The sequence below is a fragment of the Manis javanica genome, chromosome 3, assembly GCF_040802235.1.
Source record: "Manis javanica isolate MJ-LG chromosome 3, MJ_LKY, whole genome shotgun sequence".
Taxonomy (NCBI): domain Eukaryota; kingdom Metazoa; phylum Chordata; class Mammalia; order Pholidota; family Manidae; genus Manis; species Manis javanica.
Genome location: NC_133158.1, coordinates 207,109,394 through 207,121,432, shown reverse-complemented (window position 1 = coordinate 207,121,432; position 12,039 = coordinate 207,109,394). Strand labels below are relative to the sequence as shown.

The 12,039-nt window shown below is 52.7% G+C and overlaps 1 protein-coding gene across 2 annotated transcripts in view; it reads left to right on the top strand.

Moving 5' to 3' along the window:
* LOXL2 (lysyl oxidase like 2) overlaps positions 1-12,039 on the top strand; it is an 84,570-nt gene that overhangs the window by 37,180 nt on the left and 35,351 nt on the right. For both annotated transcript variants that reach the window (XM_073232686.1, XM_073232685.1), the window contains one exon: positions 7,887-8,098. In XM_073232686.1, coding sequence (XP_073088787.1) covers positions 7,887-8,098 — 212 coding nt within the window. The remainder of the gene's footprint in view (positions 1-7,886; positions 8,099-12,039) is intronic.

Here is a 12,039-nt window from a genome sequence, read left to right as displayed (position 1 = left end):
GGCGACCTCCCTCTGTGGCAGGAGGGCAAATGGTAGCAAGTGGGCAGTTTGTGCCAGCCGTTTCAGCAAAGAAGTAAATAGCTACTGTGGCAGCCCAGAGCCTTTGAATCCTCGGTCTTGCTGAAATGGGCTGAACTTGTCAAGTCGGGCCATCAGAGGTACCTGTCCCGGGTGTTGTCTCCCAGCTCACAGTGAGCTTGGACCAGAGGATGTATAAGATTCTGTCCAGTGCTAACAGTCCATGATTCTATCTATCAGGAGTCTCTATGTGGTCAGCGTTTGCCAGTAACCACAAGGGACACAACATAAATAGTTCTCGGGTGACTTATTTTCCCACCTAAAATTAGAGAACAGCATCTGAAAAGCAAAAGGGCATTTATATGGCTGATGGAAACAAATAATTGAAATTGTGCCCATCTTGGCAACTCTGGGAAGCTGATTCCTGGCCGGGTATTGTTCCTGTAACCCTTTGAAAAGTATAATATCATTGTAATTATTTGTGAGATGAAATAAATGGACAAGCAATCTTATACAGCTGACCTTGAATAACAGAGGGGCTATAATGCTGGTCCCCTGTGCTGTCAAAAATCTACATATAACTTTTGATTTCCCCTCCCAGACGTTACTACTGATAGCCTGCTGTTGACTGAAATGTTACGTTATGCTTACTGATAACATAAACAGTCAATGAACACAAGTTTTGTCTGTCATATGTATAATATGTTGTGTTTTTACAACAAAATAAGCTAGAGAGAAGAAAATGTTTTTTCATGGCCACAAATCTCCAAAAATGTTTCTCATATATTTATTGAAAAAAATCCATGTTTATAGTGGTCCTGTGCAGCTCAAACCTGTGTTGTTCAAAGGCCAACTGTACTTACTTGTTAGATGAAATAGATGAATAGGTAGCATTGTGATAACTCATTTAGATGAAATAAATGAATGGACAGTATGTACTCAGGCTTTGAACAGTGTGGACTGGATGGTCAATTGCATGGCACTTTGGAAAGGGAGAGATAAGTGGGGAGACATCATTGGCAGGGATGCTATATGGCAGCGGTAGGTGGAAGGAAGCCTCCCTCTGCACTGGCTGGGGGATCCTCTCTGCAGGGCAGTCTGCTGATATGACTGGATTGGGTTGGGGGTGTCCGGTTTGGCTCTGCAATGGGCCCAACTGGTTCATCTGCCCCACCGTAGCCATGCCAGAGGCGTCAATGCCAAGAAGTCCCCCTGACCCCATCCTATAAAGTCTGTTGCTAAGGCAGCTGGGGGCTGTATCTGCTCATTCATTCATTTTAATTGCACCCCAGGCACTCTGCCAGACACTGGGAATAAAGAAATTGAGGGATTTTTTTTGAGGCTGTAGGATGGTGAAGTTTTGTGAGTCTGTGGATGGGAATGATCAAATATTCCTAGTTTGGTTGGTGATGGGGAAGAGGTCATCCTGGCAACTAGCTCCCTTTAGGATCTGGTTCCCCTCACTGAAGGGGACACTAGGCAGTAATGAATGGTCCCCTTAACAGCTCCTCCCAGCCAGCACCAGTCAGTTGGATCTTGCTGGTCCCTATTTTGACCCCCAGCTTTGGATTCTGTCCTTCCCTGAGGGAAGGGAGGCCTGGGGGGCAGCCCTGTGCACACACTGGGAGTGATGAGGAATAACAGGCCAGGGCTGATAGAAGGGACATCGGGCAGGGGAGGGCAGGCGTCTGGTGGAGGATAATCCTGGAGCTTACAGTCTAGTAGTGGTAAAGGACAGTTTCACAAGTCATTGCTTTGTTACCATGGTGATGATTACCACAAGAAGCATCAGGTACCCCACCCGGGAGTGGGTGGATGGCCTGGTCTGGCCAAGGACTTGCCTGGTCTGTGGCTCCAGCTCCCCTGCTGGGTCAGAGGGACTGATGGCTGAAACAGGTGTCCCGCCAGCTTCCTGCAGACAGTAGAGCTTGCCTGTTCTCCAGAGAAGCAGCCTCTGTCACCTACCCCAGGTTGGAAAATGAAACACAGAGCCTTCGATTTTCCAGCAGTCTTGCAAGGCTCTTGATTTATAAGAGGAGGGCGTAGACAGAGTGCCAACTTTTTCCTCTGGTAGCTCAGAATGACCTCAGCTCTCCAGGCCACCCCCACGCAACTGGTCTCCATCACCTCAAGCTGAGGAACAGAAATCCCTGAACTGTCTCCCTTCTTCCCTTTCCTCCGTCTGACCCAGTTGGAAGTCACTGGCCAGGGAATGTCACTGGCAGCTTCTTACACTGTGAATTCCTGATTTTCTCACCAAAAGGGGATAATTACAGTGTAGCCAGACTTGTCTACTGCAACATGCCTCATGCTGTTTACAGACAGTACCCACTTAGCTAACCATCTAAATGTGTGCTGAGGGTCAGATCTGCTTTTAAGTGAGTTCAGTAACTATTTCTTAGCATCAGATTTCAAGGGGAAAAGGGAGGGTATTAAATAGCTCAGCTGACAAGAGAAGGCATGGATACAGTGTAGACATTTTCCTTGCCCATCCATAAGTCACACAAGTAGTGCTTATGTTATAAATTAGAGAGGCGAGTGTGCTGTCTGGTTGTTTATTTTGCATTAAACAAAGAATAAAGGGAGCCTTTCTTAAATTTTTGGCTTGGAAGCCCAATGTTTCTAGCTTAGCCGAATTCCTGTAATTGGATTTTTAAAAATTATTGGTTTATTCCAAAAATGACACTATGTGTCATGTCCAGCACTAGGAGTCATGGTAAAGCAAAAATGAGTAAGACATAGTTCTACCCTTGAGAGATTCACAATCTGATGAGACACATGGAGAGAGAAATAATAGTACAAGATAGTCACTCCAGGTCCAGGACTAAATGAGTGGCTCAGAAAGAGAATGCTAGAGGAATGAAAGAGAAATCAAATCTCTGGTGGGGCTGGACGGGGTGCTTCCTGGAGGAGGTGGTGCTTTATCTTCTCTCCTGTCATTGGTGACTGCATGAGGCTTGCCTATCTGGTTGTCCCCTGTGTTCCAGGGCCTCGTACAGTGCCTGGGATGTGGTAGCACTCAATAAACATTTTTTGAACAAATTAATGAAGTTGACCCTGAAGTCAGTAGCATTTTGAGAAGTAGAGAGGAAGAAGAGACAATTGCAGGGAGGTCCCATGAGGGGGTTAGGAGACTGAGGTCAGCATGGCTGTGGGAGAAGCTCATGACTGGAAGGCAGGGGAGATGTGAGGGATCCAATCTGCAAGGCTCTTGAACAAGAGCCTACAGCCTGGGGGAGCCACAGGAAGGTTTGGAGCAAGACACATGCATACACAGTGGTCAAGGTGGCCCAGCCAGTGATTGCCCAGACTGGGGAGATATGCAGACCCTGTGCAACATGCCCTCCTTTCACACCCACCATGCTCACTACCTGATTGGAAAGTAGAAGTGGGAGCCGGGAAGGTGTTGGATGGATAGAGGCAGCATTGCTGGGCAGACTGTGAGAGGTGAGGAAGGGTGTGCAAAAGGCGGGGAGGAGTGTAGCCTTCCCGCTGGAAGGGTGGAAGACTGGCTTTGTGCAGGGAGGAAAGACGGGGTATCATGGGTTGTGGTTCGAGGTGCCATGCTGACCTCTATCTGGAAGGCCCTTCTTTCGAAATGGCCAAATAATGAAAGCTGAGGGCTTTGGTAACAGCAGGAGAGGGAAGGGGCTTGCTAAGCGAGCAGAGGTTGGGCAGAATGACCCAGGTGTGCTTTCTGGTTGGGCTGATGGCATTCTGGGATGTTTCCCCATCGTGGGGACATCCTACCCCATGACACTCCTGAGCTGACTTCTCCAGTGGGCAGGCCCAGGGGAACATTAAATGATGGCTTCTAGAGTGGAGGGAGGGGGGATGATGGGGTGAGAGCTGGCCCTTGCAAACACGCCCCCTCGGGTGGGCCGCTCTGCACCCAGGCTGAGCTTTCAGACAGGTTGTGAGGTGCTCTTTTGGAGGCTTGCTTGCTTCCTTGCCTTGCCTGCCCCTGTGTCTTTCCCTGATGCAATCTCCAACTGGACTTTCAAAATTGGTGATTTTTCCTCATTGGCCACAGCCCCAGACTGTCACACTGGAATTTGCAAGTCATTCACAGATGCTGCAGCAGGGAACTGTCCCTGGGGCTCAAGCTGGGAGTCACACCGAGTGCCCCTTCTCCTCCGGCTCCCTTCTCACCGGCCCCCGTGCTGAACGGGGCAGGCCCCGGCCTCGCTGCACCTTGACTTCCCCTTTCGGAGGTGGCGATTACTCCCAGGGCTCAGGCCCTCCCTGGGGATGAGAAGTCCAGAAGGTTCTGGGAGTTCTTCACAGGGAAGCCTTTTGGAGAGCCCGGTGAACTATTATCTCTGGCAAGAGTAACAGAATTCAGACTTTAATTTGACTTTTAAAACGTGCCAGATGCATTACCAGCTTCTGGGCTACTTACTGGGCTTAATGAAAACTAGAAAGTCTAGAGAGCCCTTTGCTAGGAAAGAAAATTATGTATGTATGTTTTAGAGTCTCAAATCTTCTCTTTTGGAGTTGAACTTCTGGGAAAAAAAAAAATCTAACATTTGTGGTTTTGAAAGGAATTCCACAGCAGTGAAGTAAGGAGGGAAGTTATGTGTTTATATGTGTGTTTTCCTACACAGAGGTCTCTGAGCAGCCTGTGTAAGCTCGTTAACTAGCAGTGAGCCCTGAATGTACACCACAGAGGGTTTCCCCGCCAGCCCTCCGCCTGAGAACTGGAGCAGCTGCGAGGCAGCCCTCCCTCACGTCCGCCCTGGCCTAACTCACGTCTCCTCCGGGTGGCGTGCAGGGTGGACTTCAGATGTGCAGCCCCTGAGGGGACCACCCAGAAGGCTGAGCCCCAGGCCCTGCCCCAAGTGGACCAACTTCATACCAGGCAGTGGAGAGGGTGTGGGCCAGAGGGCAAGGATCCCCTAGACCTGTGGTTGTGAGCCTGGAGCGTGGACTGGGAGTTGGAACTCGGTTTTTGACCCTTGTTTATCTACTTATTGGCTGCGTGAACCTGGAGTTCAAAACCTTGCTGTTTTCTCATTTCCCTCCTATAATAAGGATGTATACACCCTGAGCCTTCTCGTGGGTCATAATGGGAATTGAGCAAGAGAATGGCCCTAGGGTTCTGTGCACGAGGCCTGAGTGCAATGAGTTGGTTGGTGCTGGGTAGATGAGGGCCCTCGCCATCACTCTTACTCAGACAAGGAACAGGGCCTGCGCTTGGGGCGAGGGCAGAAGCCTGGCGAGATCCACGGAAGGGAGAGATTATTTTGTTGAATGAACGAATGGGAAGGAGTTGGCTCCACGGAGGGAGAAGAGGAGGAACAACGAATGTAAAGTCAATCCTGACTGCTCCCCTGAGGCTCTGCAGGGAGCAGGGCTCTCTGGTCCTTTCCTCCACCACACAGGTGCTCAAATAGACACACACTCCACACATGCAGAGGCCTACACGCTGCACACACAACCCTGGTACATACCATCAGGCACACAGACACACACAGCAAGGCACACTCTCACGTATCTAGATGCACAGACACACAGACACACACACCATCATGCACACATGCATGCACACACACGCACACAGTTGGTGAAAGAACAAGGACAGTAACACCTGGTTCTATGCTTTCCCTTCTCCAAGCCCCTTGTCCCTCCTCCTTGAGCCCTCCTGGCCTCCCCACCAGTCATGCTTCCACTGAGGGGAGGCCATCCTGCATGAAAACAGGGGTCCAGGGTCTGCTGTGCTCCCTCCGCCGGGCCTTCCTCCTCCTGTGGCAGCCTGGGTGCTGACGTCCACATTTTGCCTGTCCCCTTAGCAAGCCCGCACTGCTGCCCCGTGGCAGGTGGGGAGGTGGTGGCAGTGGGGGTGGGGAAGGACCTGTGAATTTAGTAAAGTTGTCCCAGCCTATCTGCACTGAGAAGCCACAGGGCTGATCCCACAGCAGTAACTGTCTTCTGGGCATTACGCATTACTGGGATGCCAGTCTGGCCTCCTGAGGTGGGAAGATGAGGGAGGGGGCTGACCCACAGGCAGTTTAGGACTTATCCCCTTTCTTGGCATGTCCCTGTCCACGTGTCTTGGTGGCACAGGTCCTGTGGCCTGAATGGTGTCTGTAAAGGATCCAGGATCCAAGCTGGCAAACGTAATCTTGCCCCTGGCAGCTTTCCTTCCTCTGCATGGAAAGCAGCCAGCCAGGGCCAGATGCCCTCACTCAGCCCCACTTTCCACTGCCTTGCAGGGCTGGGGAAGCTGAGCCTGGCTTTACACCCAGAAGCCAGTGGTGAGGAGACATGGATCCCTGGGCACCCAAATAATGGTCCTGTTCAACCCCATGGCTCATTTGCATCCTGGCTGGACAGGGGCTCGGGAACTCTGGTCGCCATGTTTCTCCCTGCCAGCACCCTTGCCCAGCCAGCTCCCCATCCCTACCCCAGCTCAGAGAGCTACTCACACTGCATTCCATCTTCCTGGGGAAATAATTGGAGTAAACCAATTTCCTCAACTGGAAAACAGGGGTGACAAGAGCTAGGCACTTCTCATTCTATTGTTTGAGAATTAAGTGAGAAAATGTACAGAAAACACTTATTGCCAGACTTGCATGGTAGCTGTTACATTATATTACAGTTACCTGAGCATAGATTTGGGGCCAGGTCAGTGAGAGGGCCAGAGCAGAGGTGGAAGCAGTCATGATGGGCTGTGGGGCCCCTTGCTAAGTAATTTGGGCATTACTACACAGGTAAAAGTAGTCAGTCAAGGGACAAGATTACTCTGTGCTTTAGAAAGAGCTCTCTGATGACTGTCCTGTAGCGGGTGGATGGAGAGGGAGATGGGGGCAGGGGCCCAGGGAGCCTTGCAGGAGCTGGTGGTGACCCCACAGGGCAGGGGCGGAAAGAGGAGGGGCTACAAGTGAGAGATTCAGGAGGGGCTCCCTCAGTGCTGGAGGCAGCGTGGGTGAGCCTCGGAAAATCACAAAGGTATTACTATCACTCTGGGCTAGCGCCCCAGTCCTCTCATCTGGCTTGGCCTCTTGAGGCCCCCTGTCCTCCTACCAAGTCCCTGGGACTGGGGTGTAGGCATGGGGCAGGGCCATGGCCACTTGGTGTCAGGGAATTGGGGAGCAAAGCCCACTCCCCCAGCCCCTTCCTCCTGTTGGGGTCCTACCTCTCCCTCAGTCCCACAGAAAGATGGGGGGACAGTGTGGAGGGGGCTTTACAAGAGCATCAATTCAGAATCTGCCAAAGAAAAGCTGCCGGGGGCAGGATTATGTCTGCCTACTTGGACCCTAGATCCTTTACAGCCTCCGTTCAGGTCACAGGACCTGTGGCACCAAGACACGTGGATGGGGCATTCGGAATCTTTCCCTGCCACAGCCAAAGGATTGTGTCCATCCCTCCCTCCCTCCCTCCCCACTAGGCAGCCCTGGCTCCCCGCACACACCTCCTCCCCTCGCTTCTCCTCTCCAACCCCACCCCTCCTTTCCTGAGATTTTCTCACTCAGGGTGTGAGATCTTTAGTGTATAAGCTGGATATCTGAGGTTCATTTGCCTGAAACTTCAGTTTTACTGAAAGATTAGTGGGAATGCACACACACACACACACACACACGCACGCATGCTTTGGAATAAAATGCAAAATCCAAGTTATTTTTAGTAAAGGACATTAAATTTTTAAAAAAGATTCATTCTTCTGCTCTTATTTCGAGCTCCTGCAGGAGGAGGATGCTGACTTCTGCTCTTCTGGCCTTTTGCAGGACGTGGGAGGAGCTGCTGGGGTCCCCCACGTCTCCTTTGGCTCCTTGGCCTCTGCAGGCTGGCAGTGTCTGGTCTTCAGTCACCTCTCCGTGGCCAGACCAGAAAGTAACCCCTGTTCTTCCCTGCGTCGTCCTTCCCAGAACCTGAACATCCAGGTGGAGGACATCCGGGTCCGAGCCATCCTCTCTGCCTACCGCAAGCGCGCCCCCGTGACGGAGGGCTACGTGGAGGTGAAGGACGGCAAGACCTGGAAGCAGATCTGTGACAAGCACTGGACAGCCAAGAACTCCCGCGTGGTCTGTGGCATGTTCGGCTTCCCTGGGGAGAAGACGTATAACACCAAAGTGTACAAGTAAGCGAGCTGCACGCGGCGTGCGGCCTCCTGGGCCCTTGCCTGCCTCATTAAAGGGTTGGTGGGAGGCCCCCTGGGCAGAGGCAAGGCCCACCTGCTGCCAGGTGTGGCCGTGTCCCGTCAGCAAGTTAGCCATCACCAACAGGCCTTACCGCTGAGGGCCTTGGGCTCCTGGGGCAGACAGACCCCAAGGGAGGGTCAGGGTGGAGTGAGGGAAGGCAGTGGCCGCAGTGAGGCGCAGCTGCCGGCCCCCGGAAGCCCACCCCTCCCAGCCGACAGCCAGCTCGGGGACCTGTGGGCTGAACAAGGACACACCGGGCCGGGCAAGGGTAACACCAGCCTAAGGAGACTTCTCCTCAGCAAATGGGTGTTGTGAGAAACCAGGGACCTGCAGCAACTGTTAGGAAATTGAGAAACTGATCAATGCAAGTCAGTTCCAGCAGCCCCTGTGAACCCTTATAATGCTGTTATGGCTTCCAAAGTGTCTCCCAGGAGGACAGGAGTAGATAATAACAAGAGAATAATTTTCCCCAAAAGGTGTCTAGTGAAGAGATCTTGGCCCCCTGACGCTCTGGTCATGAGGGTCCGTTGGGTGGGAGTGGGGTCTTAGTGATGGTAAAAACCCTCTGGTTATAATGTGCCAGTCTCTGTTCTTAGTCATCGACTCCTCACATGCTGGGAAGTAGGGGTCTATTTCAGAGTTGAGGAAATGAAGTCAGAGGGCAGTGTGAGGACGAGAAAGTGGCAGATTAGGATCCAGCGAGTCTCCAGCTACAGGGTAAGCCGGGGAGAGAGGTGGCTTCAAAGTCAGGAGACAGGGCTTCTGGCTGCAGCCCCGCCTGCAGATGCCGGCCCAGGGCAGGCTGCGTCCCTCCCTGGGCATGGCCTGGCCACCTTTGCTCAGAGCCCCATCCACCCCGGGTGAGTGCTGGCAGCAGAGCTGCCCAGGGGTGGGCTGACGCCACCCTGGGGGGGATCGGAGTGGTGTTCCCCACTCTGGCCCCCGAGACATGGCCCAGACCTTCCTGTTTGCACAGGCCCAGGTGGGGCATGCAGGGCTGTCTCTGTCTTGTGAATACTTTGGAGAACCCCTGCCAGCTGGCCAGCTCCTGCCCTGGAGACACTCGCCCAGGCAGCCAGAGCCAAGGAGAGCACATCCCCTCCCTGGACAGGCTGCCTACCTGGCTGGCCCCACCAGAGCCCCCAGTCTGACCTGGGGCAGGTGTGAGCACAGTCCTGGGATGAGAAGGCTGCCACCCATCCTGTGCAGCACAGGATGGGGTACCTGAGGCCAGGTAGCATGTGACATGCTCAGATGGCATTTGAAAGCCATCTTCCCAGCTACAGACACCCAGAGTCCTTCTCCTACTTTTGAGGTGAGATCTCAGACATTTGGGCAGCTGGGCCCCAGACCCTCCTTGGTTCTGGGCTTGAAGCCTGCCCCCTGCCCTCCCACTGCTGTGACTGTGGCTTTGAGTTTTCAGATGGGGGCAGGAAAATGCTTTGAAGTGTGGGGACGTTGAAGCTGGTGGTGGTAGGTGGTGTTCTCAGCTGACATGGGAGATTATGAGCAGACGCCTCTGGAAACTGGCTCCTCCTTGCTGGCGATGGTTTGAAGGGGCTGGAGGGCAAGTATGGAACCTTCTCGGCTTGTCTCTGAGTTTTTACGAGTCTCTGGGTTCAGCTGAGAGCTGGGCCCCAAAAGGGAGAGACGCTCTGGGCAGAGCTTCTGTGCCTGCACGGGGACTCCCAGGCCGTGGGTGGCCTCAGCGATCACCCTCCTAAGCTTTCAGTCTGCGTGGGGGAGACCTAGGCCTGAGGGTAGTGGACTCAGGGGTCATAGCCCGCTCCTGCCAGTACCCGTAGGTGTGCCCAGGTCTGCCCCAGGGAGAGCTCTCCCCACTGCCTCCTGCCCTTCAGACCTGCTCCAGCTCTGCCCGCCCTGGAGGCTAACATCACAGGCCCTATTGCAGGGCCTGCTGTTAAGTCTGGAGCTGGGGCTGGGCTGGCCTGGGGACAGGGTGTCTGTGAGCCCGCGTCAGTGGTTGAAGGCCCCAGAGGGCTTGGAGCCAAACGAGGGCCACACCCTGCGTGGTCCCTGGATCGGGAGGCCTCCAGGAGCACCTTCCCTTCTCCCTCTCACCCTGCCTAAGCCTGTCCCTGCTGTTGCTGACATCATACCCACGAGGCAAGGGAAGCGGCCTCCCAGGGAGGCCCTTCACTCTAGGAAGGAAACTGTTCTCAAAGTAATTCTCTCTGGGGTGGGGTTAGTAATCTCCAAGCATCCACCAGACGCCGAAGCAGCTTTGCAGCCTCGGAAATTCACCTGGGAGGCACCCGAGGCCTCCCCACCCTGGCTCCCTCTGCCAACCTCTGGTGGCCACGCAGGCCTGAGATACCTCCAAGGACAGGACCGCAGCTCTGCAGCTCCGCATTACAGCCCCTGCAAGTCAGAGGAGCCCAGGGGGTTTCTGCCTGTCCCCTAGAGGCCACTGCACCCACACTCACCCAAGAGTGGAGGCAGGGACGCCCCGCTTTGCTGTGAGCTGATTAATGCGTTGTGGGGTGTGGGGCAGGGCAAGCCCATGTGTGTGCCTTGAAGTTATTGACACTGAAGTTTTGGGCCCCCTCCCCTGGGCCAGGAGCATTTTGTAGTCATTTTTTTCTTAAAGCAGAATCCCAATATTGGTACCGACTTTTTTATTCAAGCTCACTAAGTGGAGTTTGGCATCTAATGTTGCATCTTGGGACTTAGGAAGAGCTCTGCCAGTTGGTTGGTTGGCTGAAACATGGACCAAAAGGTGGCCCACGCTGAGTGACGTGGAACACCTGGTCTCCCTGCTTCCACGGAGAGGAAGGGATTCAAAGGCTTCAGGATGTTCAGGGGAGATTGTTTATTTTCCTTGGTTCTCGTCCCCACCGCAACCAAAACTGAAGGGCAGAGACACAGTAGGGAGGCAGAGTAAAAGTTTTATTTAAAGGTATGCACTTAAAGAGAGAGAAAGTGTGGGTGTCCTCAGAGAGGAGGCGCACCCTGAAAGGTTGAGAAAAAGTTTAAGGTTACCCCCTTATAGCAAAAGCATGGGTGTTCTCACACTGAAAAATTGGGGGTTCTGCCTTTTAAGGATTTTTCAGGAATGTGACAAAGGACTAGGAATGTGGACTTGTAAGTGGTCTCAAGATGCGTATCTTTGATGAGAGACGTTGTGTCTCTTCTATTATCAGTCCTCCAGGTAATTCTGCAAAATTATCTCAACCCAAGAAATTTTCTGATCTGGTTCGTCCTCAGGACAGCAGCTTCCATCTGGGAACATATCAAGACTGCCTGCCCTGCCCCCAAGGTGGGCTGAATTACTGTCTGTTTGCTAAAGAATATGTTAAGAATCTTACTTCTTAACTATCTGACTTTTAAAATGCAATCTTAGCTTTAGGATGGAATCTTCCCTGTTTTTACTATGCTGTTTATACCTGGGCTTGTTTGGAAAATTAATCATGCTGCTCGTCTCCTGCCCAGGTGGCAAATTATTTGATTGGGAGCTGGAGGAGGAAGAGGAAAAAACAGCATATAGGTTAAGTTAAAGAATATGCTGGGCCTTTTGGCAGGCCAACGTAAATCTTACAATGAATGGCATGATCTACAACGACATGGGCTATGTGCTCGGATACTTTTCTTTATCTGTGGAACATCTGGATGTTCCAAGTTACTCCTGGCCCTCAGAGCTTCAGGTGATTAACTCATTAACAGTTTTTTCTGGGTCCCTAGTTTCATCTGCCTAAGTCTGTGAGCCCCTTTAAGTGGGCTTTACCGGCCTTATTCTCTCTCCACCCTGCTCATATGTATCCTTCTGCCTAACAGGGAGATGGGAATGCTGGAGGGGACTTGTCATTGAGGACCTACTCACCCACCCTGGGTGAACACACTTTGACCACTGCTGTGAGGG